The sequence below is a fragment of the Phaethon aethereus genome, assembly GCF_964289735.1.
Source record: "Phaethon aethereus genome assembly, chromosome: 14".
NCBI lineage: Eukaryota > Metazoa > Chordata > Aves > Phaethontiformes > Phaethontidae > Phaethon > Phaethon aethereus.
The window spans coordinates 9844037-9864758 of NC_138590.1; the positions used below are offsets into that span (position 1 = coordinate 9844037).

At 53.0% G+C, this 20722-nt stretch overlaps 1 protein-coding gene across 1 annotated transcript in view; it reads left to right on the plus strand.

The window, feature by feature from the left end:
- SH3PXD2B (SH3 and PX domains 2B) overlaps positions 1 to 13734 on the plus strand; it is a gene marked incomplete at its 3' end in the record, with an annotated part of 76574 nt that extends 62840 nt beyond the window's left edge. The window contains exons 7-13 of the mRNA XM_082006032.1: positions 4625 to 4759; positions 6272 to 6376; positions 8477 to 8594; positions 9851 to 10077; positions 10660 to 10709; positions 11184 to 11309; positions 12238 to 13734. Of these exons, the coding sequence (XP_081862158.1) occupies positions 4625 to 4759; positions 6272 to 6376; positions 8477 to 8594; positions 9851 to 10077; positions 10660 to 10709; positions 11184 to 11309; positions 12238 to 13734 (2258 nt within the window). The remainder of the gene's footprint in view (positions 1 to 4624; positions 4760 to 6271; positions 6377 to 8476; positions 8595 to 9850; positions 10078 to 10659; positions 10710 to 11183; positions 11310 to 12237) is intronic.
- Positions 13735 to 20722: the final 6988 nt, after the last annotated feature.

The following is a 20722-nucleotide window of genomic DNA, read 5'->3' on the forward strand; positions in this document are numbered from 1 at the left end:
TGCCTGCCCTCAGCCTCCTGTGGTGACCCAGAGACTCAAGTGACATTTGCTGTTGCAAGGAGGGCCCGGTGTAAGTGAGCATTGGAAATAAAATCTGATTCCGCTGCTTAGTTTTTCTACCAGTATTTGTAATCCCACATGCCTGTGAGCTTTGGGCATGGGCCCAGGCTCCGTACAGCCTGCAGCTTGCAGGGAGGTGGATTATTCCCCAGACTGTGGGACTCTGAAGACTGACTTGGCCACTGATTTAGTTATGTCTAAAAGTAGTTACTGTATCAGTCCCCAAGACTGTTTTGAACGTTTCTATTCTCTCCTCCTCTTGCAGTTCAACAGAAAGCACAGATGGAGAGTCATGGGTTCATTGCAGTGCTGACTTAGTGCAGGAGAACCTGAAACTGTCTCCAGAGTTTATATTTGGGTGGAGGTGCCCAAGGAGGGTGGCAGAGAGCTCCAATATCCCCCTGCCAGTTTAATTCAGATCCTTTCTTGTGTGGCCACATCCCTTTTGCTGTGCTATGTAATGTGCCTGCAATGGCGTAGAGACTCCAAACCACAGTATTCAGTCTAATGAGAGGCAGTGAAAACACAGCTGTCATACCCTACAGCCGCCATAGGGGGACCTTTCTAAAATGCCACTGGTGAATGGTATTTCCATGCAATTATTTTCCAGTTCTGGAAAAGTCCCTGGAGAGATGAGTGAGCTTGCAAAGAGTACAGTGCAACATCTAGTGTCCATTTCACATGAAAGCAGGAACAAACTCACTTTTGCAGTACTGATCTTTACAAACTCAAGGTCTGGAAGAGGAGGGGCTGTCCTTGAGAGCATGGGACAGATTAGCAGAGGCCAGAGGACTAGGAGGAAGAAACTTTACCCAAATTTGGAAAAAGCCTGACATTTTTGGAAGGTGCATTAGGCAGGGGCTACAGTGTACAGCAAGGGCAGGCTTCAAAAACAAATACCTATGCTCCCTCTTTTATTTCAGTCCTGAGCTCTTGGTTTCCCTCTGGAGGCATCAGTGTCCAAGCCGCATGAGAAAGTCCTCACTTTTGGCACTGATACTGCAAAGCCTGAAATTGGAAAGGCTGGAAACGTCACAAGCGACCCTGTATCTGTGAGATTTCCTACCTGTTGTTATACATCTCATTTATACACTTTGGGTGAATGGCCAAGTTTCCGATCAAACAAAACCTGCAAAGATTTACAGGCTGACCCATGACTTGTATGTGACGTGTCTTGAGAGCAAGGTCACTGCGCTGAGCAGTCCTTGGGTTGGTAGCTGGGAATTGCACTGCCTGGAGGCAGCTTCTGCTGGGCCCTGCCTGCAGAGCTGAATACACCCCCCCGGCAGCTCTCCTGCACCCACGGCAAGCATCACAGAATCATTAAAGTTGGAAAAGACCTTTAAGATCATCAAGTCCAACCATCAACCCAACGCCACCATGCCCACTAAACCATGTCCTGAAGTGCCACGCCTACACGTTTTTTGAACACTTCCAGTGATGGTGACTCCACCACCTCTCTGGGCAGCCTGTTCCAATGCTTGACCACTCTCTCAGTAAAGAAATTTTCCCTAACATCCAGTCTAAACCTCCCCTGGCGCAGCTTGAGGCCATTTCCTCTCATCCTATCACTAGTTACTTGGGAGAAGAGATGAACACCCACCTCGCCACAACCCCTTTTCAGGTAGTTGTAGAGAGCGATAAGGTCTCCCCTCAGCCTCCTCTTCTCCAGAGTGAACAACCCCAGTTCCCTCAACCGCTCCTCGTAAGACTTGTGCTCCAGACCCTTCACCCGCCTCGTTGCCCTTCTCTGGACACGCATCAGCTTTGCAAGTCCAGTCCAAGGACCTCAGTGGTCTCTTGACTTAATGCATATCCCTTCTCTAGACCACGTTTGTGTCAGTCTCAAAAGTGAGGGGTATTTAGTGTTCAGTCTGTGCTCCTGCCTACAGCTGTCTACAAAACTCACTCTTTTGTAGGCTCTGGACTGTACTAATGCTTCCTCCCCTCCCCACTGCAGAGCTTTAGTACTGTCTCTCATCTCAGATGGTAAGGTTTACACCATTGCTATTTTTAAGACACTAAGTCTGCACATAAATAGGATGTTTTGTTGTTAACCTGAGTGTGTATTTTTGTGGTTGAGGACAATTACGCCAGGTGAAATTAACTCCTACTTCTTCCTCCAAGCTCAGTTTGCCACTTCTGTTGCAGGTTTAATGGGTACACTGGAGGATCCAGAATTGCTTGCTACAAATAGCCTCAGAGAAATGGGTGTAATTATAGTGACGGAGGCAGAAAGGAAAATACTTCTGTCTTCCTACAGCTGTTATTTCTCTCTCAGGGCCTGCGTAGATCCTCTGATCACTTTAAGCACAAACCTTTAATTGAGCTAGTAGGACAGATGATAGTCCTAGCATCCACCATTCACTTTAGAGGGCTATTTTTAATTCTGTCTGGTGCCCCACCTCTGGGTTTTGGCATGGAGGAAGCTCTCATTAGCAGTAACAGATCTTCTGCACTTCGCAGAGCTCCAGGTGAGCTGGCCGAGTGCTGTTTATAGCAGAATAACACGTACAATTTGCCTCCCCTTCCTTTAAATAAGACTGTCCTGAAGATACATTGTTCATTTCAATCTTTGTTGTGGTCTGTCTTTCGCAGAACCAGTGTGAAAGGTTGTGATCTTGGGCACAGGAGAACCTCTCTGTGGGGGAGCAGGGCATCCTAGGGTTCCTGAAGACCTGCTAGATCTTGTCCGGGTCTGCTCATCTCTCTTGTTCCGCTCATTGCAGTATTGTGCTCTGCAATAGGTTCCCCCATAGGAAAGATCTTTTGTCAGGCAGAGACCTCTGACGTGATGGGGAGCCGTTGCAGTGTAAGTGCACTTGCCCATAGAAACTTCTTCCTGATACGTAGCCTGAATTTGTCTTTGCTGCATTTCGCCTTTATATCCCAAGGGACCATCACTCTGTGTCATTTCTTTCTCACACCCTTTAGAGTCTGGAGGCAATTGTCTTGTGTATCTGTCATACCATAGCAGCCAGAGAGCTGGGCCAGATGTGATTTCTGCCCCGACCCAAAACTTGAGGCTCCCTGTACATGCACAGGCCCTGTAAATTCGACTTAACACCCGTGATCAGTTGTGTGATTCTTTTGTGTCACTCATGCTATAATAATTAACACTATCCTATTTCCAAAGCACTTGGCAAAATTAATTGATTCTTACCGCAGTTCTTACTATCACGGGGTCATATAATGGTGTCCTCACATGACAGGTTGCGAAGCCACAAGGCAAAGTGTTGGGTTGGAGGCCAGAGCCGGGGCTCGGGGTGGAGGGGAGCTGTGGGCAAAAGTTTCTGACGCCTTTTTGCTTCCTGGAGGCTTTTGGAGGCAGACGGGGCAAGTGCTGCTGGTGCTCTGGGTAACCGAGTGTCCCGTGGCTGGTTTCGCAGGAGGCTGAGCCCGAGCGAACGCCCTGCTTGGTGGGGCTGAATAGGCCGGACTCGGCCCTGAGCACGCAGCGTCTGCCCTCGTGGGCCTGCACAGCCCGGCGTGGCTCCGCGCTCTGCCCGCATGCGGCAAGCTGCTGTGCCTGTGCGGGAGGAGGGTAGCTGTGCTCGGGGTGTAGCGACCACCTCGGGGCCGTGTTTCTACAGCAGAGACAGATGCACGTGAAAACCTGTGTTGCAGTGCTCCCTCAGCAAGCAATGCCAGGCGAAGGGCTTCATCTGTAGCCGGAGCCCTCTCCTCAATGAAAATGTGCGTGGAAAATAGAAGCCAGCCTTGCCCTGCTGGTCCCCTGGCAGAGGAGGGGCCCGGCCCCTGGCCCAGCCCGCAGTGCCAATGGCAGCCTGCCTGGCCCCTGCGCAGCCACTGCTGCAGCACCCAGCTCTCTGTGCCGCAGCCGTCTCTCCTCCGGGTGTCAGGCCCCTTTCTGGCCAAAGGAAGGCTTTGCTCCTGGTGAATCCTGCCCCTTTGCTCCTCCTTGGGGTATATTTTTTCTTTTCTGACGTGAAATTGGGATCTCTAGCAGGAGGAGCAGCAGGAGGAGCTGAGCAGCGTTCGTGGAGCAAATAGCAGAGAGAGCAAACTGTGCTGGTGAGCTGTGAGAAGGTGGCTGAAATCCGTACGGGCAATGATGACAGGGGGATGCTGCTCTGTCTTACAAACACGCCTCCGCCTGGGCGTCCAGGGTCTTTAGCCAGGACCAGCGAAGCTTACTGCAGGTTGTGGGTACTGAGTTGGGGTCTGAGCTGGTCCGTGCGTTGGGGCAGCTGATGCCAGTGTACAGGAGACTGCGCCGAGCCCCCTCAGCCTCCAACAGGAGGGACCAGGCTGCTGTGTGCATCCGTGGCGGTGGTGGTGTTGCTTGGTCGGCTCTGTGGGCAGGAAGGTGGGTAGCAAGTGAAAGATCTCACCTGGCTGTACCCATCTCACCTGGCTGCTGATCTTTGGTCTCTCTCCTTCTCACACTGCCCAAGTTTCTGGCTCATGTCTCTCACGCTGGGGTCCCCAGGGTGTCCTGGAGCTGCTCGCAGGCCAGCAGGTGCTTGGGAGCAGTGGCCCACGCTCTTGGGAGCTGGTGCTGACCCCAGCACACGGGTCGGTTCTTGTCCCCCCTGTGCAGGAGCTGACTCTGCATCAGTCGACCCCTTGGTGCTGGAGCAGTATGTCGTGGTGGCGGACTACCAGAAGCAGGAGAGCTCCGAGATCAGCTTGTGCGTGGGCCAGTTGGTGGATATCATTGAGAAGAACGAATCAGGTACAGAGAGTTTGGCTTGGCAGAGGGCTTCTGGTCTACTCTGCATCGCAGAGCACAGGCAGGAATAGCAATCCTGTATTGTCAGTGTTTTCCTAATAGGACCTTACGCAAAACAGCCTCCAGACACCTCACAGGGATGTCCTTGGATGGTCAGTTGAGATGATATGTGGAGGGAGCAGCTTCAGTCTGCAGGCTGTCTATATGAGTGTGGACAAGATTTCAGGGCTGTCTTTAAAGGTAGTGTCTGATTAGCAGTGTGCTGAGCACCAGGTGCCGTCCATCTTTTACAGTCTCTGCTTCATGCTTCTTCATGCTGCAAAACTTGGCCAATGAGTCCTGAGGACAGAAGCCATGCCCAGTGTTGGCAGGCTTGTTTTATTGACAGTGGGGGACACTCTCATGGTACCCATGAAAGACCCATTGTGCATTCGCAATTCCTGTCTCCGAACACGATGAAGCACCCAGCCGTGGAGCTGGGGCAGGCAGCCGAGCCATTTGCTTGCTTCAAAACTTAAGCTTGCTCTTAAACTCTGCAAAGAGATCGAGTCATGTTGTGGGCCCAGCTTCTGGAGTTTGTTGAAAAAGGGAATTTGTTCCCTGAAGTTAACAGAAGTTGCTTATGGGGGTTTAAAGATAAGTTGTGAAAATAGATTTTATAATTCTGGAAACAGGTCCCCAGAGGATTAATTGCACCAGCAGCTATGTTAGAATGGGGAAAATAAAAGGAACCCTGGAGCAAGTGAAACCTATTAGCACAGCAAATTCAAAAGATATGGCAAATAATTTATTTGTCAAATGTCAGCCCTGCTTTTCACTTCCATGCAGGTAGCTGCTGATTCCCTCCCCGACAATCTAGTTGTCTTTCTAAATGATTCACTGGTGAGCTTCTGAGGGTAATGCTCAGTCTTTTATTTTGTTTCCTCCGGAAGACACAAATAGCTTGTGCTTTTAATAACTGAGAAGCACACGTTTATTTTGATTGGACACCCAGGGTGGCCCAGAATTGCTTGTGGCCACTATGGAGCTGGCGAGGTTTCCGCTGGGAGAGCTCATGTTTTAATCCTGCTTTTGCTCTTCGCTTTTAAAATCTGCTGTTTCCACAAATGTAAAGAAGGCAAAAGCACAGCAGGAGTCAGCTATCGGTTTGCAGACAGCGTATTCATCTCTGCTAATTGGCCTGGACTTGCTGACCCAGACTGAGGGAAAATGAACCATGAAGAGAAAAAAAAAGAGGAAGCAAACTCGGTGGCTGGAGCCATTCAGTTCTCAGAGTCTCTCCCATTTTTTGTGGGATGGGAACCGTACATTTAGATGGCATTGAGCTGTGATTCTCCCGCGCTGCTGTCTGTGCTCCCTTTCAGATAGCACTTGGCTCTGTTGCTTTGGGGTCAACCCTAGCCTCCCATGTAAGCAGCAAGGAGGGGGCAAAGCCCCCCAGTCTCGTGGTTTGGAGGGAAGGAGTTTTTGGCTGGTGGGAGCCCTTGGCTGAGCCACCTGCTGTTTTCTTCTCAGGCTGGTGGTTTGTGAGCACATCAGAGGAGCAAGGCTGGGTGCCGGCAACCTGCTTGGAGGCCCAGGATGGTGTCCAGGACGAGTTCTCAATGCAGCCCGACGAAGGTAAGAAGCTGCTGGAGACATCTGCCCCAGCTTCTTCACACTGAACTGCACTGAGCTGCTTGCAGGACTGCTTAGCCCTCCCTGGCTTAGGCAGGGCAAGAGCACAGGGAAGGACAAACCCACATGCGCTGTTCAGTCACGTCTGCCCATAGTGGTCCTGTCTGCCCAGCATCCTGCTCCAGTACTGTAGCAGGAGTGGGGCAGCTGGATACTGGCAGCGTAACTACTGGCCTTTCTGTTCCCTCACAGAAGGGCTGAAGGAGCCACCTCCAGGCAGCACCCAGTTCTGCCATCCCAATGACTCCTTTAGGCCCCAGGGAGCTGTTTTACCTGTGCTGGAGGATGAGCACAGCTCAGGTCCTAGAACAATTCCCTTGTCTTCTAAACCCACGCAGAACAAAGAGCATGCATGAGTTCATGTTGTGAGAACAGCAAAGTTGCAACCTTTGCTTAGAGCAAATTTGAAACGCCCCTGGAGAATGCATCCTTCCCATTGACCACTGTATGCTCAAAGGCTGTAGCTGGCTCAGCCCCTTGCTTGGGGAGATGGAGGTGGGAGGGGAGGCTCAGACCGCGGAGGCTTTCAGACCCCCCAGAGGGCTCCAGGCAAGTACAGTCTCTGTGCCACTCTCTGGTGTCAGCCCTGTCTCCTCTTTGACCCAAAGTGCCACCTCCTTATGTCCTCTCTTGTCCTTCTCCTGCTTCCCCAACATGCTCTTCCCAGTCCCATGGAGATACTGGTCTCTGCCCAGGCACGTTGGCCGCCGTCGGACTCTTGGGGACTTGTACACCAGTGGATGGGGTCAAGGTGGACTTCATAGAGACTTGTTCAGCTGCCCATGTTTTGTGCTTGGAGCCTTGTTGTCTGCATGTTTGTTCGCTTTGCATGTGATGGACCCTGCTTGTGTCAGTCCTACATGGTCCTCAGCCTTCCATTAGGCCCACTCATGTCCACCTCCCTTTCCTCTATCAGCTGTTCCTTCTAACTTTTTGAGGCTTGTTTTGTGTACAGAGGCTGGAGTTTCTTCTTTCCCCCAACACATGTATGCAGACTTCTTGCAACTGCTCTCTTAGTTCCTGTAATAGTAACTTCTCTGAGCCATGGCCCTGGGGTTGGTGGCTCAGATAGGGTCAGGAGGGCAAGAGCCAGCTTGGTTTTGCTGGATGTGACAGGACATTTTTTGCTTTGGCTCATTTGCATGAAGGGGGTGGGAAATCAGGCCCTTCAAGGGCTGTTCTCCTCCAAGAAGACAAAGCCAGGAAACGTGCACAGTGGGGATATATGAATGTCCAGAGGTGTGGGTTTTGCAGGTAGACTTTCCCCAAAATGGCCTTCACCTTGTTGTGGCACTGCTTAAGCACAAGCAATTGCTTTCCTGGGTTTCCTGCAGAGAGGACAGGACAAGGTGAGGGAGAGGGGTGGATGGACAGACCTGTTTCTCTGATATGTGGTCTGCATGGCTGTTAGGATGTTTCACCTTCTTCTTGAGAGGAAGAGCATCCATGTCTCTGCTTACTGTTGTTTGGTCTAGTGGACAGGACATCAGACTCTTCTCCAGGCTCACCACGGGGCTTTGACCAATGTCTTGGGGGACCCAACTGTTGTACAGGGAAGTTCATGTAGACCTGCTGTTGTAAAGCAGTTTGAGAGCTGTGCATGAGAGCACGTCTGTGGGCAGCGGGGGATTACTCCCTGATGTCTATGGGATTTCTTTCCCTCTGTAGAGGACAGTTCTTTAAAGGCTCTTAAGAAAGAAATTTAAACTGAAATGGATGCGTGGAAGAGCTTCTGTGAAGAGCAGGTGAAAGGAGAGCTGTCGTATAAAAGATAGTCTGTAGTTCTAAGGGAGAGGAGGAACTGTTTTAGACAACTTCTCCTTGGACCAGATTAGCTCACCGAAGCTTACTTTTCAAAATGCAGCTGGGTTTGTTTTGAAATACATTTCACTGGCATTTCTTTCATGAATGGTTGTGTGTCTCTGTGTTTGCACCTGTATTACAACAGGAATTACTATTATATAAAGCACTTAACCATTGTTTGACTGAGTCCAGATTTCTGTAAAACATTATCTCTGTGAAACTGCACTTTCTTTCCAACAGAGGAGAAGTACACCGTTATTTACCCGTATACCGCAAGAGACCAGGATGAAATGAACCTGGACAAAGGAGCTGTGGTGGAGGTGATCCAGAAGAACCTGGAGGGCTGGTGGAAAATCAGGTACTGTCCTTACCTCTTCCTCTTCCCTGGCACTGCAGTCGGGGCTGTGCACAGCAGAGACCTGATGTACAGTCCAAAGGCAAGTCTAGGGTATCGGAAAGAGCAGAGCACCAGAACTCATTTCTCTCCATCCTTACAAACTAAAGCTAGCTGTTGTCAGGGCTTCAGCCAAGCATAGCTGTGGTTAAACATCTTTAAAATCCCCCAATTTCCTGTGGTGGGAGGGGGACTGCGTCACAGCATCACATGCCCCAGCAGCACAAAGGGAACCATGTGAGAGCATTAGTGTTACGTCGTTGTGTGCTGCTGATAGGAAAACCAGTGAGTGTCCTGAAGGCAGGCTGGATCCTCTGGCTGTGTTAGGAGGCTTCTGAGGAGAAGGGCCGTTTTCCAGGACAGGTCTGCTGTGTGCAGGGTGTGCTGAGGCCAAAAACTCCAGATTGTCCCGAGCTGTTTTCTCCTGGAAGCTAGTTTTCTCTTGCCTATGGTGTAGCAAATGGCTGGACTTGTGCAGGGTGGGAGCACATGCTGCAATTTTCTTAACCTTACGTTGAACCTCTGGTCTTGGCAGCAACAAAGCCCAAGAAAAACGTCCCTTGACTTTTTAAGCAGAGGAGAGCTGCCACGAGAGCTCTAAAGACAATTACAAGCCCAGTAGCTGGTGCCATCTGAACATAGTGGCTGCAGCCCAGCCAGCGGAGAGAGTCTCTGACGCTGGCATGGGACAACCCTCCAGCATGGCAGGGAGACTCCGCAGATGTGCTTTCTCAGTCAGATCATGGGGCTGGTTTCTCTCCTAAACAGTGCAGATTTAGAACAGGGAAGGGATCCAGGCTGCTGGCGCTCGGGCAGAGGGCTTGTGCTTTCTCCAAAGACCAGGTATATCAATCCTAGCAGCAGTGCTCTGGTTTTCCCCTCTGTTTCCCCTGCCAGTGCACTTCATTCCTGAACCAGTGCCATTGCTGAGGTGAAAAGGAAATCAGGCTTCGTACCGTTGCTCTCCCACTGCCTGTGGCCAGCTTGCACGGGAGCATTAGTTATGGCTGGAGCTCTCCAGGTGCCCACATGCCATGGGACATGACACCGGGCAAGCTTGTTTTGCCCAGCTCATGCAGTACCTTCGGTCAGTCGTGTCCTGGGATGTCCAGTGGCTCAACACCACTTGAGCACAGTGGGTTGCTCCTTGGGGAAGGGCTCGCAGCCCTGGAGCAGTGCCGGGGCTCTGCGCAGTGATGCTGCCGTTGTTGCCACTGCAGGTACCAGGGCCAAGAAGGCTGGGCCCCTGCCTCCTACCTCAAAAAGGGGAATGGAGAGACGTTCTCGCAGAAGCTGGGGTCAGGTTCCTCTGCTCATTCGTGTGCCTTGGATCTGGATGGCATCTCGCGGCAGCAGGTCGTGGCAAGCCGAGAGAAGGATGGGCTCGCTGGCCAAAGGGATGGGAGATTCGATAGCCGTCCTCTGCCCAGTGCTGACATCCGACGCAGTAAGTGGCCAGCTGGGAGGAGTCCGGTGGTGGCTGGGCTGTTAGCACAGCCTTTCCTGCAGGCTTTTGGGAGATGTAACTGGGTGTGAGGGAGGCAGAAGGCTTGCAGGTGCTGTGAGCTCTGCAGCAAGGTCTGGAGGTGACATTGCACAGGCAGATGAGGCATGAGCACAGTGCTGCCCAGGGACCTGCTGAGGATCAGCAAGTGTGATGGGGATTAAAGACCCTTCTTCCCAGACGAGATGCTCTCCTCTCAGAAGCTGGGGCATTTTAACCCCTCTACAGGGCAGGTCTTCTAGACGACGCCTGCAATGAAAAAGCAGTTTCATGTGATGACCTCAGCTGCATTTCGCAGCAGCACCTGACGGTGCAAAGCTGGTTCCTCTTCGAGTGGGATGCCCTCAAATTCCAGGTGACGCACACCGCTTAGGATACCAGGTAGACAGGTTCACCCTTCAGCTTCCTTTCCTATAGGACGGGCTTGGTCCTTGCCTTTCTATTTTCTCTTTCACTTGTCTTTTGTGAACACACATGTGACCAAAAGCCAGAAACTCAACAGCATCTGAAATTCTTCCTCCACAGAGTCACCAAAGATGAGGCAGAGACCCCCTCCTCGCCGAGATCTCACCATAGTAAGTGCCAGCTGATGTAGGAGAGCAGCGATGGCAAAGGGAGTCAGAGAGGAGCGCTGAAAGGAGCTCTAGTCACTGGTTATTCTTTGCCTGGGATCTTGCCCCTGTACCATGGGCTCTTGGTCAAGGCTGGAGTATGCATGCTGCCCCCCTCCTGTCCTAAGATTCTTCTCTTTGCGTGTGGTCTTTAAATGGACTTTTGGCCAGTCTGTCCCACAAAGCTGGGTTGCCAGTGGGAGGCTGCAGACTGGCTCCTTCCCTCTGCTGTCAGCAAGAGCTCTGGCACTGAGCAGTTTTCTGCTCAGCCTGGAAATGGTTTGCTGGTTTGTGTTGGAGAGGATGCTACATGGGCAGAGCTGATCTCCCTGGCCTGGCCATGCTGGCTTGTGTCTCTGCAGGCTGATGGTCTATGTAGATGTTGTGTCACACCTTCTGTACGAACATGCTGACAAGTTTTCTTTATTCTTGCCATAGCCACGTGGTTTGAACCTGCCTAAACCTCCTGTCCCTCCTCAAGTGGAAGAGGAATATTACACTATTGCTGACTTCCAGACCACCATCCCTGATGGCATCAGCTTCCAGGCAGGAATGAAAGTAGAGGTGAGACTATTGTCCTCCCTCCTCACATCTTCATGTCAGTGCAGTGCTCCTGACTCCCATTGCCCTGGGTCCTGTTTCAGGCAGGAGCTCCCTTTCCAGGTAGGGAAGATCTGCTTACCACAGCATTCTGGGTGGAAACCAGGCATGGTGGTGCATGTGATTGCCTCTGTGGACTGCTAACATCCCAGGGCTGTCCTAGAGCGGGAGAGAAACTCGTCTGAGCTCATGAGACTTTGGAGTCCCTGGTGCTCTTGGTGGCCTCCTGTCCCCCAAGTGCGTGGGTGCTGTGTTGTCTGAGCTAGTGGAAATGAAAACCATTCACAAATGGGGGTAAAGATGGTGGGTTTTTTCTTATTTAGACCAGGTGTAAAGTTAAAAGCCCTTCCAGAACTGCTTTCCTAGCACACCTGCTTTTGCTAGCAGAATCCCTCTTGCAGATGTGATTTTGCTTTTCAAAATGTAAACTGTGCCTCTCTAAGAGGATTTTTCCTTTACGATTGCCCCAGTCAGCTCCTCCAAGGTACCAGCCCCACTTCTGGAGCTCACAGAGGTTGGACAATTGCTGATCCATGCAGTATCGCTGCCGGTTGATCGCTCCAACAGTGCCACGCAGTGGCCACCACCAGCACCCGGCACCCCGGTCCTGTCTCCCAGGCGGGATGGTGACAGCTCAGCCGCAGCTCCTTGACATGGCTGCGTCGTTCCTTGGTCCCATGGCACGCAGGTCTCCTTCCCTGACAGAGATCATTAGCAGGTTCCCCTCCTGTTAGGACACCAGTCCTGTCATGACATGGCCTTTGGTTACCAGGTCAGGGAGGCACCAAGGCCATATGCCACCCTGCCATCATTTCAGACACACACAGCATATCCCCTCTTGTGCAGAGAGGGCTCCTGCAAGGATGTCTGAGGTTTCCTTTCCCCTCAACAGGTTATTGAGAAGAACTTGAGCGGCTGGTGGTACATTCAGATTGAGGAGAAGGAAGGCTGGGCCCCCGCCACATTCATTGATAAGTACAAGAAAACCAGCAATGCATCTAGGCCAAATTTCCTGGCTCCGCTACCCAACGAGATGTCCCAGCTCCGGCTTGGTGACGCCACAGCTGACAGCAATGCCGGTGAGGAAGTGACAGGACCGTGCCGTCCTCTGCCAGAGGCTCCTCCAAATGGTATGGACTGTGGTGGGAAGTGGACCAAAGACTGGAAGGGGAAGGAGGCTCCTGAGAGTGGGGATCTAGCCTTTGCCAGTGGCTATGAGGAGATCTCAGACCGTGACACAGAGGAGAAGCCCAGCCTGCCACCCAGGAAGGAATCCATCATTAAATCAGAAGGCGAGTTACTGGAGAGGCAGAGGCCTCCCCCCAAGCCCCCAGGCATGATTTTGCCCATGATCCCACCCAAGCAGTCGGCGGCTCCGAAGGACAGCAAGAAGCCCGAGCTGAAACCGGAGAAGGGCAAACTCTTCCAGCTGAAAAATGAAATGGGACTGGAATGTGGACACAAGGTGTCAGCCAAGGAGGTGAAAAAGCCAAACCTCCGTCCCATTGTCAAGCCAACCAAGCCAAAAGCTGAGCCTGTGGAGGACAAGCCTGAGCCTATCGCCCAGAATCCATTCTTGAAGTCAAGACCTCAGATCAGGCCAAAACCTGCTGCAGCCCCCCGGAATGACCCACCTCCAGCTGATGATAAACTAGACATTTGCAGCCTGCGGAGCAAGCTTAGACCTGCAAAGTGCCCAGAGAAACCCTCCGAGCAGGACACCCCTGCCAGCGAAAGCTCCTTCAGTAACGCCATGGTCTCTTCAGAGGCTTCTGGAAGGTTTCAGGAGCGACCAAGCATGGAGAGCAAACCACTGCCCAAGCTGGACAGTCACACCGTGAAAGAGGCGCTGCCTAAATCTCCACTGGGCCCAGCAAACACCCCAGGTGCCAGGGAGCCTCCACCGCAGCGCCCCGTTGTGCCACCTCGCAGACCACCCCCCCCAAAGAAAACAGGGGGTCCTGCCTCCGGCCCCACGGCGGAGCTCAGAGCCCCAGCACGGGAAGCTCCTGAAATCAGGTCATCCCCGGTGCCGGGGAGGCCCATGCTGGTTCCTCCGAAAGCCAAGCCGTTCCTCTCTGCCTCCGTCCAAGATGAAGCCAAAGTGAAAAGCAGTGTAAGCCCAAAGGTCATATCCAAGCCAGTGGAGAGAGGGGAAGCTAAGGAGAGGACCTCAGCCCCCATCTCCAGTCTGGACCTCTCCAGGGAAGCTCTCTATGTGGCAGTGGCAGATTTTGAAGGCGACGCGGAGACCAACAGCTTTAAAGAAGGGACTTTGTTTGAAGTTCACGAGAAGAACAGCAGCGGCTGGTGGTTTTGCAAGGTCCTGACTGGGGGTCCATGCTGGGAGGGCTGGATCCCTTCCAATTACCTGCGGAAGAAGCCATAGCTGCTCCTCTGCTTGCATGGTTGGAGGTTCCCTGGTCTCTCACCTGAGTATTTAATTAGCAGATTAATTTATAGTTTTCCATGAGGCTGGCTTTAAAAAAAGATAATAATTGAGATCCCATACATCCCAACTGGTGCCTGTTGGCAACAGCATGGAGGAAGCAGCTTGTCCTCCCCACCCATGTGCTCCCACCCACTTTCCTCCCCATGTCCCCCACGTACTTTGCTCCCGTGGCCGCACCGGCAGCCCAGCCGTGCAGCCGGGGCTGCTCTGGCCAAGTTTCATGGAATACAATGGCTACCATGGTTCTCCATGCTGGGGAGATGGACCTTGATAGACATTTTTACTACCTGTACAGGGAATTAAAAAGAAATACGGCAGTAGCCAGGGAGAGAAGTGAAGCGTGGCATGGTACCAGCGAAGGAAATCTGGCTGCACAAAAAGGATTTGCTTTTCCCTGAGGCTCAGGGTCACGGTCAAATGTTGTAGGTCATGTTGTTTAGTTCAGGTGTGTAGCAAAGCCATAGGGAATGTGGCAAAAAGGAGGAATGATTGCTGAGAACGGGGTCCCTGTAGCTCTGCACGCATGTGCAGGCACAGGTGTCCTCCGGTTAAGGGCTGTGCCTTGCTCCCCCCGCCTGTGCGTGCCACGGGACTGTCCCTGGGTCCTTCCCTGCTCTATGACAAGTGTTAACTTCAACATCCTCCTGGTGGAAAAAAAATACAGAAAAATACCCAGATGCACACATATATAACAGGTCCTCTCTGTGCTGATCCAGGACACTATGCAGGCTTCTCCCTTGCAATATTGCAACCAAACAGCAATTTCTTCAGTAGCTGAAGAACACTATGCAAGGCACAGAGGACCAAAATAACCCCAAAAGCCCTGGAAAGAGGATGCTTTGCTTTCCTTCCTGCACAGACTGCCCTGTTTGTTGGACTAATAGGGGACCACCCGTTCCCGCGACCCACAGAGCTTCCCTGGGCTGAAGGGCAGCAGCCAGGAGGTGGGTCCTTCAGTAGGTGCTGATATTATCAAGTGCAATCCAGAATGTGGGAGTTCAGCTCCTCATCACAACCAGTTGCGAGGCATGTCTGGTGCTCAGGGGCTCCCTGCCTTGTTTGTCACCCCATCTGCCTGTCTTCCAGGTACTTTCATTTCATCCTGCATGGTGGGCTGTTTGGGGGGCTTCAGGTCAAGCAGAGCCTGGCCTTTTTCTGTGCTGCCTGCCAAGCCTAATCTTGCCCGCCGTGTTGCTTATCCCAGCAGGAGGATGAGTCTCCAGCTGATTCCTCTCCCTCCCACCTATGGTTTTCTCTGGTGGCACATCAGCCTCCGATCAGGGTGACTCACCTGAGCTGGCAATAAGCACCACATTTGCAACCCAATCCAATAACAAAGTTCCTTGCGTGGCACATCAGTGCAAGGTGTTGATGTGCTCCCAGGAGAGTTGCAGGGTGGGTTGGGAGAACAATGCTGCCTTGTCTCTTTGCATCTCTTGCTCCAGTAAATCCCTTTTGCTTTGGAAAGGAATAGGGACAGGATGAGTGCAGACAAAGCTGCCCAGCGGCCAAATCAAGCCACCACGTATCCAGGGAGGGGGCTGGGCCTGTGTCCCCCATCTACTTGGCTGCCAGCACTTCACGCAGGGGGTGGAAGGGCTGCGTGCCCTTTCCCTGTGGCAATGTGTCCTTGCTCTCTCTTTGCCAAATGGCCTTTTAATCTCGGGAGTGTCTCTCCTTTCTCTGTCTCAGAGACCTCACTGCTCCCGGCTTTCCTCAGAGGGGACAATGCTATTTCTGTTGCCTCCATACTAAATGAGGGCTATTTCTGCTTTCCTCCCAGACTGAACCTCAGAACTGGTAGTGCTTCATTTTGCTGACACAAGTACTGTATTATTTGGCTCATTGAGCGCATGACAGGATCGCTCCCTTGTTCCCTAAGAGCTTCCAGGAAGGCAGGGTGAGTGCCCTGGGGGGGTCACCCTCGGTAGGGTGCCGACACCTGCAGCCTTACCCCTTCCTACCGCTCTTCCGGCTGCGAAGGGACCGCAGGCTGGACAACGGCTTCCGTCGGGAAGATACTGAGAGCCACTGGGCTGGCCAGGCTTTCGCCCCGCCGGCATCCGACATGTGCCCCCCCAGTTCGGCAGCCACGTGTGCTCTCTGCCAGGCTGCGCCTCCTCTCTGTACCTCGCACGTCAAATGTGGCCAAGCTCCCCGACTACCTCGTGAGGAAGAGGAGGGCAGCCGGGAAGCTCAGTTCCCTGAGCTTGGCCCCACGGCACGTCACCCAATCCACCAAAGACCAACCTCCCACCTTGCCCACCACCAGCACAGCCCCAAGGCTGGGGCTTGCAGTGCGGGGGGCATCACCGTGACTTGGGGCGAAAGAGCTGGGTGTCGGGGAGGTCCTGTGGCTCAGCATGTCCCCGGCAGGCTGGAGGCCCCCGCTGCACCTCGCTCCTTCGCACAGGCTCTCAAAGCCCGTTTGTCTGTCCGTGTCTCGCTATATTATGTAAGCGCGTATAAATCTACATTACTGTGGGCGGGTGGGGGGTCAGCGGAAGATAGATGTAGCTGTGTAAATGCCATATCTATACTTTCACCATTAGGGGATTGATTTTTTTTTTATTCTGTGGGGTGGGGGGGTTGTTTGGTTTTTTTTTCTTTTTTTAAGAAATAAAAAGAAACTGCTTGACTGGTTTCAAGCACCCTTGTGAACCCACGTCTGGCTGGCATATGTCTGGGGTGCTGCACAGCGGCTGTCTCGGGAGGTCGTGCTGCTCTGCTGCCTGGAGCTATGGCAGCTCTGCCCACAGACCTGGTTCAGGCTCGGGCACGTGCCGCTTGTCACTGCATCTGTGGTACCGGCAAAGAGCGCTGAGCCTTTGAGCTGCACTCCCTCGTGCTGCAGAGGAACCATCCCCAGGTGAAGCATTTTGCTGTCCTCGAGTGCTTTTGTCCTCTGGGAGGTGAACAGAGCAGTGCTATGTTTGCTTCTCTTCACAGGGGCTTGCAGCAAGGAGCTTCTGCCTGCGACATCCCTTGTGACAGGGCTGGGGCAGGCCACGACGCTCAGAATTTTTAGTCTTATGGTCCCTGGCCACAAATAGCCCAGCTCCTGCATCACTGCTGTGCCCCAGTTCACCTCATGGGTATCCTATGCTGAGGCACTGCAGGAGTGGGGTTTGGGTGTGGGTAACGTCTGTGTAGTGTCTGTGCTCTGCTCTGGCACGGGGGTGATGACGGGGGCCATATCCATGCTCCCCAGGTGGGGTTTTAGCCTGGCCCCCATTTTGCAGGCCCTGGATGTACCCCCAGTGCTCACGAGAAGGAGAAATGTCATGGCTAGATTAAACAGTGCTCAGCAAAGCTTTGCTTTCTCTTCCCATCCCTATGGCCCATGGACAGGAGCGTTGCAGAACCAACCCTCCCAGCCCTGTGTCAGCCTTGGCTGTGCTCCTCCACACTCACAGCAGTGCGTGGGAGTGGTGAGGGTCACAGGGACCCCAACAGCTCCTTGGGTCTCTCCTTTGTGCTAAAGCCCACATGGGTGTCCCAGCAAATGGGGAAGTGCAAGTGTCGCAGTTGTGTTGCTTTTGAGCTCAAACCAGCAAGTTGAGCCTGGTGATTTTTGGGAAGTGCAGAGAGATGGACACAGCCCAGCCTGGGGGCTCCTGGGGGTTCAGGCTGGCCGGAGTATGGAGCTGCATCAATTGAAAAGGCTCAGGCAAAAGCAGGGGTTGGACCCTGCAGGCAGTGCTTGGTAAGGGGTAGGCAAGAAGGGGGAAAGCAGACATGCAATAGTGTCTTCCAGCGGCCCGGCTCGCCACCTGCGCGCCTGGGACATGCCAGCCTTGTTCACACTCGCCTCGGCTTTCATGCGGCCACAACCCATCTAGCCCGCTCAGGGCTGCACGGGCCGTACGCAGGCTGCGCAAGCAGCAGGTAACAGCCTGGTGTCATCGGGGCTTGTCTTGCTTCCCCCTGACAGCCGGCATTCACTCACCTGCCCGCAGCACGTGGCCGTGCCGGCAGCGAGCGCCTGCCCGCCCGCGCTCCGTGAGGGGTTGCACATCGGCAGCCCAGCACGCAGCACCCGCCGCTTGCCACCCAGCAACAGATGAACGTGCCGGGGAGAAATCCGGGGCCTGTGACGTAACCTGGAGTGTTGCACCAGCGTGGCCCGTCCCACCTCAGGCAGCTCCTTGCAGCTGGCGCGGTGCCATGGGCGCGCGGCTCCCGGCGCTGAGCGACGCCGGCTGCTGCCCAAATCTCCGGCGCTTGTGTGGCCACGCCGCGAGCGGAGCTGGCAGAGGGCTAATGAACGCTGGGCTCCGGCCACGGGAGGCTCGGTTTGGGCTGGTACGTGCGTCACGGCACCCAGGCTGGCAGAGGGGAGCAGAGCGGCGGGGGCTGCGGGTGCAGGTGTGGGAGCGGGCAGTGGTCCTTCACGCTCTCCCCGGGGCTCGGGCTGGCAGCGGCTGGAGCGGCTGCGTCACGCTCATGCTAAATGTGGTGCAAAGGCTCTCCCTGGCCTGAGACCCGCAGCATTAGTCTGTTGGCAACTCACAAGGATCGGCTCTCTGGATAAAGTGGGGCAGCAAAGTTTATAAAAAGGCATTTTGGCCTAAATAGCCATTGTGGGGCTCCTTCACCACCTGCGATCGCGAGGGTTTTCACGCAAACGCTCAACTATGGCCGTACTCTTGCCAGGGCAGAGTTATGAATGAATTCTTCCACTCTGCTTTAAACCACATCTGAGGCTGCTTGACTGGTGTCTGGCTTCAGCGGGCCACATCTTGGGATATAAACAGTTTACAGAGCAGCCTTCAGTTGGCCTCTACTTGTGAAATAAAGAGCCAGGCATTGCTACAAAACCAAAAAAGAAAAAAAAAAAAAAAGGAAAAAAGAAAAAAAAGGAAAAAAGAAAAAAAAAGCAGCTGTCCTGCCCCTGTCTGCATCAACCCCTCCCTGGGCCAGCTGGCACGGTCCCCAGGCTGCCACAGCCCCAGTGTGGGCACAGGAGCAGGGCCAGGCTGGCAGCTGCCTTGCTTGAGGCTGTGCAGGCTGGATGAGGAATTTGGGGCGCTTGGAGAGGGCACCTGCCACAGGACACCTCCCCCGCCCTCCGCAGCCCTAAAATACACCCTGCTTTTACTGCAGCGGAGGGCCAAACTTCCAAGGGTTTGCAAGGTTAAACGAGCCAGGAATCCCCCCTGCCCATCAAGGGACCACCAGCCACTCTGCAGTGACCTCCCCGGAGCAAAGCAAAGCTCATGCAAGGTATTTAAAGTGCCCAACATGGGGTTTTTGGCAGCAGAGGTGCCCGAGCTGAACGGAGGTGCCCTGCTTCTATGATTCTGTGGGATTCTCTGTGATTCTGTGATTCTGTGATTGTGTGATTCTATGCATTAGTATTGCCGCTCTTTGGAAAGAAAGGATTTGCTCACCCTCCAGGTCAAACACTTTTAAACGTCCAGGAGCGCCCTTTACAAGCCGAAGTTTTATTTGTTTCATAAACAGGTAAAATTATATTAATGTAAAACAGGTAAATGGACAAAAGTAAAACACACAGCACTGAACACAACGCTATAAAGCACTGACATGTAGAAGTGCAGTTCCCTCCCTCGTGCGGTGCCCTCCCCCTCCCCGGTCCCCCACGAGTTGCTTGAAAAGCCTAATACAGAGGTCCAGAATCTGATTCAGCTTAAACATGATGTACAGGTCACAGTACTGAATCATAAAGGAACGATAAGAGAGTAACTGTCTCAGAAAGGGGGAAGGTAAAAGAGTTCCCCCGTCTCTTCTTTTTCTTCCTTTTTTTAATTTTTAAACAAATAGGCTAGGAGGAAAGGGGGGAAAATCCATGGAAATAAACACTTCTTCACTCCTATATATATATAAAAAAGCAGGGTTCTCAGTGAACACAAAATTCTATAAAACTACCATTGATCTGTGTCATTTTCTCCCCATTTTTTTTCTTCTTTTTAAAAGTTGCTTTAAAAAGGATAAAAAGTGCACAGACACCCTTATAAGGCACAAACAGATCTTCTGTACAAATCATATATCATTGGACTGTTTAAAAAAAATAGCGATACAAGTACTAACAATTAAATCTGTGAGAGGCTACCTTTTCCTGGAAATCTTTTTTTTAAGAGGCCTATTTTGGAAAATTCTGTTGCTTTCGGACAGGCAGGGTGGCACGACCACTGCTCTCACCTCCCGCTTGCTGCACGGCCGCACTCCGGACCCTGACTGAGCTGGCTCCTCGCTGGCCCCGCTGCACGCTGCCCTTCTGGAACCAGCCTCAGCTGCTACAGCAAAAATTCAGCCTGTGCAATGTGTCCTGACCAGCTCGGACACAGCCTGGGGTGCGTTCGGAATTTCTCCTTGCTGGCTTAAGAAAAAAAAGTTACACAAAAAAACCCCAACCACTCACCCCAGGCACGTAACTGGCTCTGCTCATTGAGGACCTGTGGTGCCAACCAAGCAAATGGGCTCTGCTCGTGCACGTAGCTGTGTGCAGCCACCGAAAGGGACCAGGTACCCCCGAACCCGGGACAGCGGCCCCAGGGATGGCTGCAGGCGTTTGCTAGCCCAGACATGGTCCAAGCCAGAATCACTCGCTGTGGGTTCAGACAACTTTCCTTGAATTCCTCATCGTGCAAAGGCTTCCCGCTGCAGCCCGTTCACCAGGCAGGCGCTAACCCACCCGGCCTTTCATCCCACGCTCACATACTTTGCCATCATCATGCTCTTGCTGCTGTGCCCACCGACCGCAGCCAGACCCTGATCTGCAGACATGGGACCTGAGAGGTCTCTGCGAAGGCAACATCTGCGGTCCCCGGGTGGAGGGCAGCCTGGAGGCCCAGGCAAGGCTGGAAAGCTGCTGGAAAGCTGCCCTCGCCTCCTTTTGCAAAGGTGTACGTGAACTCGCGCCGCAGCCGCAGTGCCGGCTCTGCTGAGGGCTGAGCACGCCCGG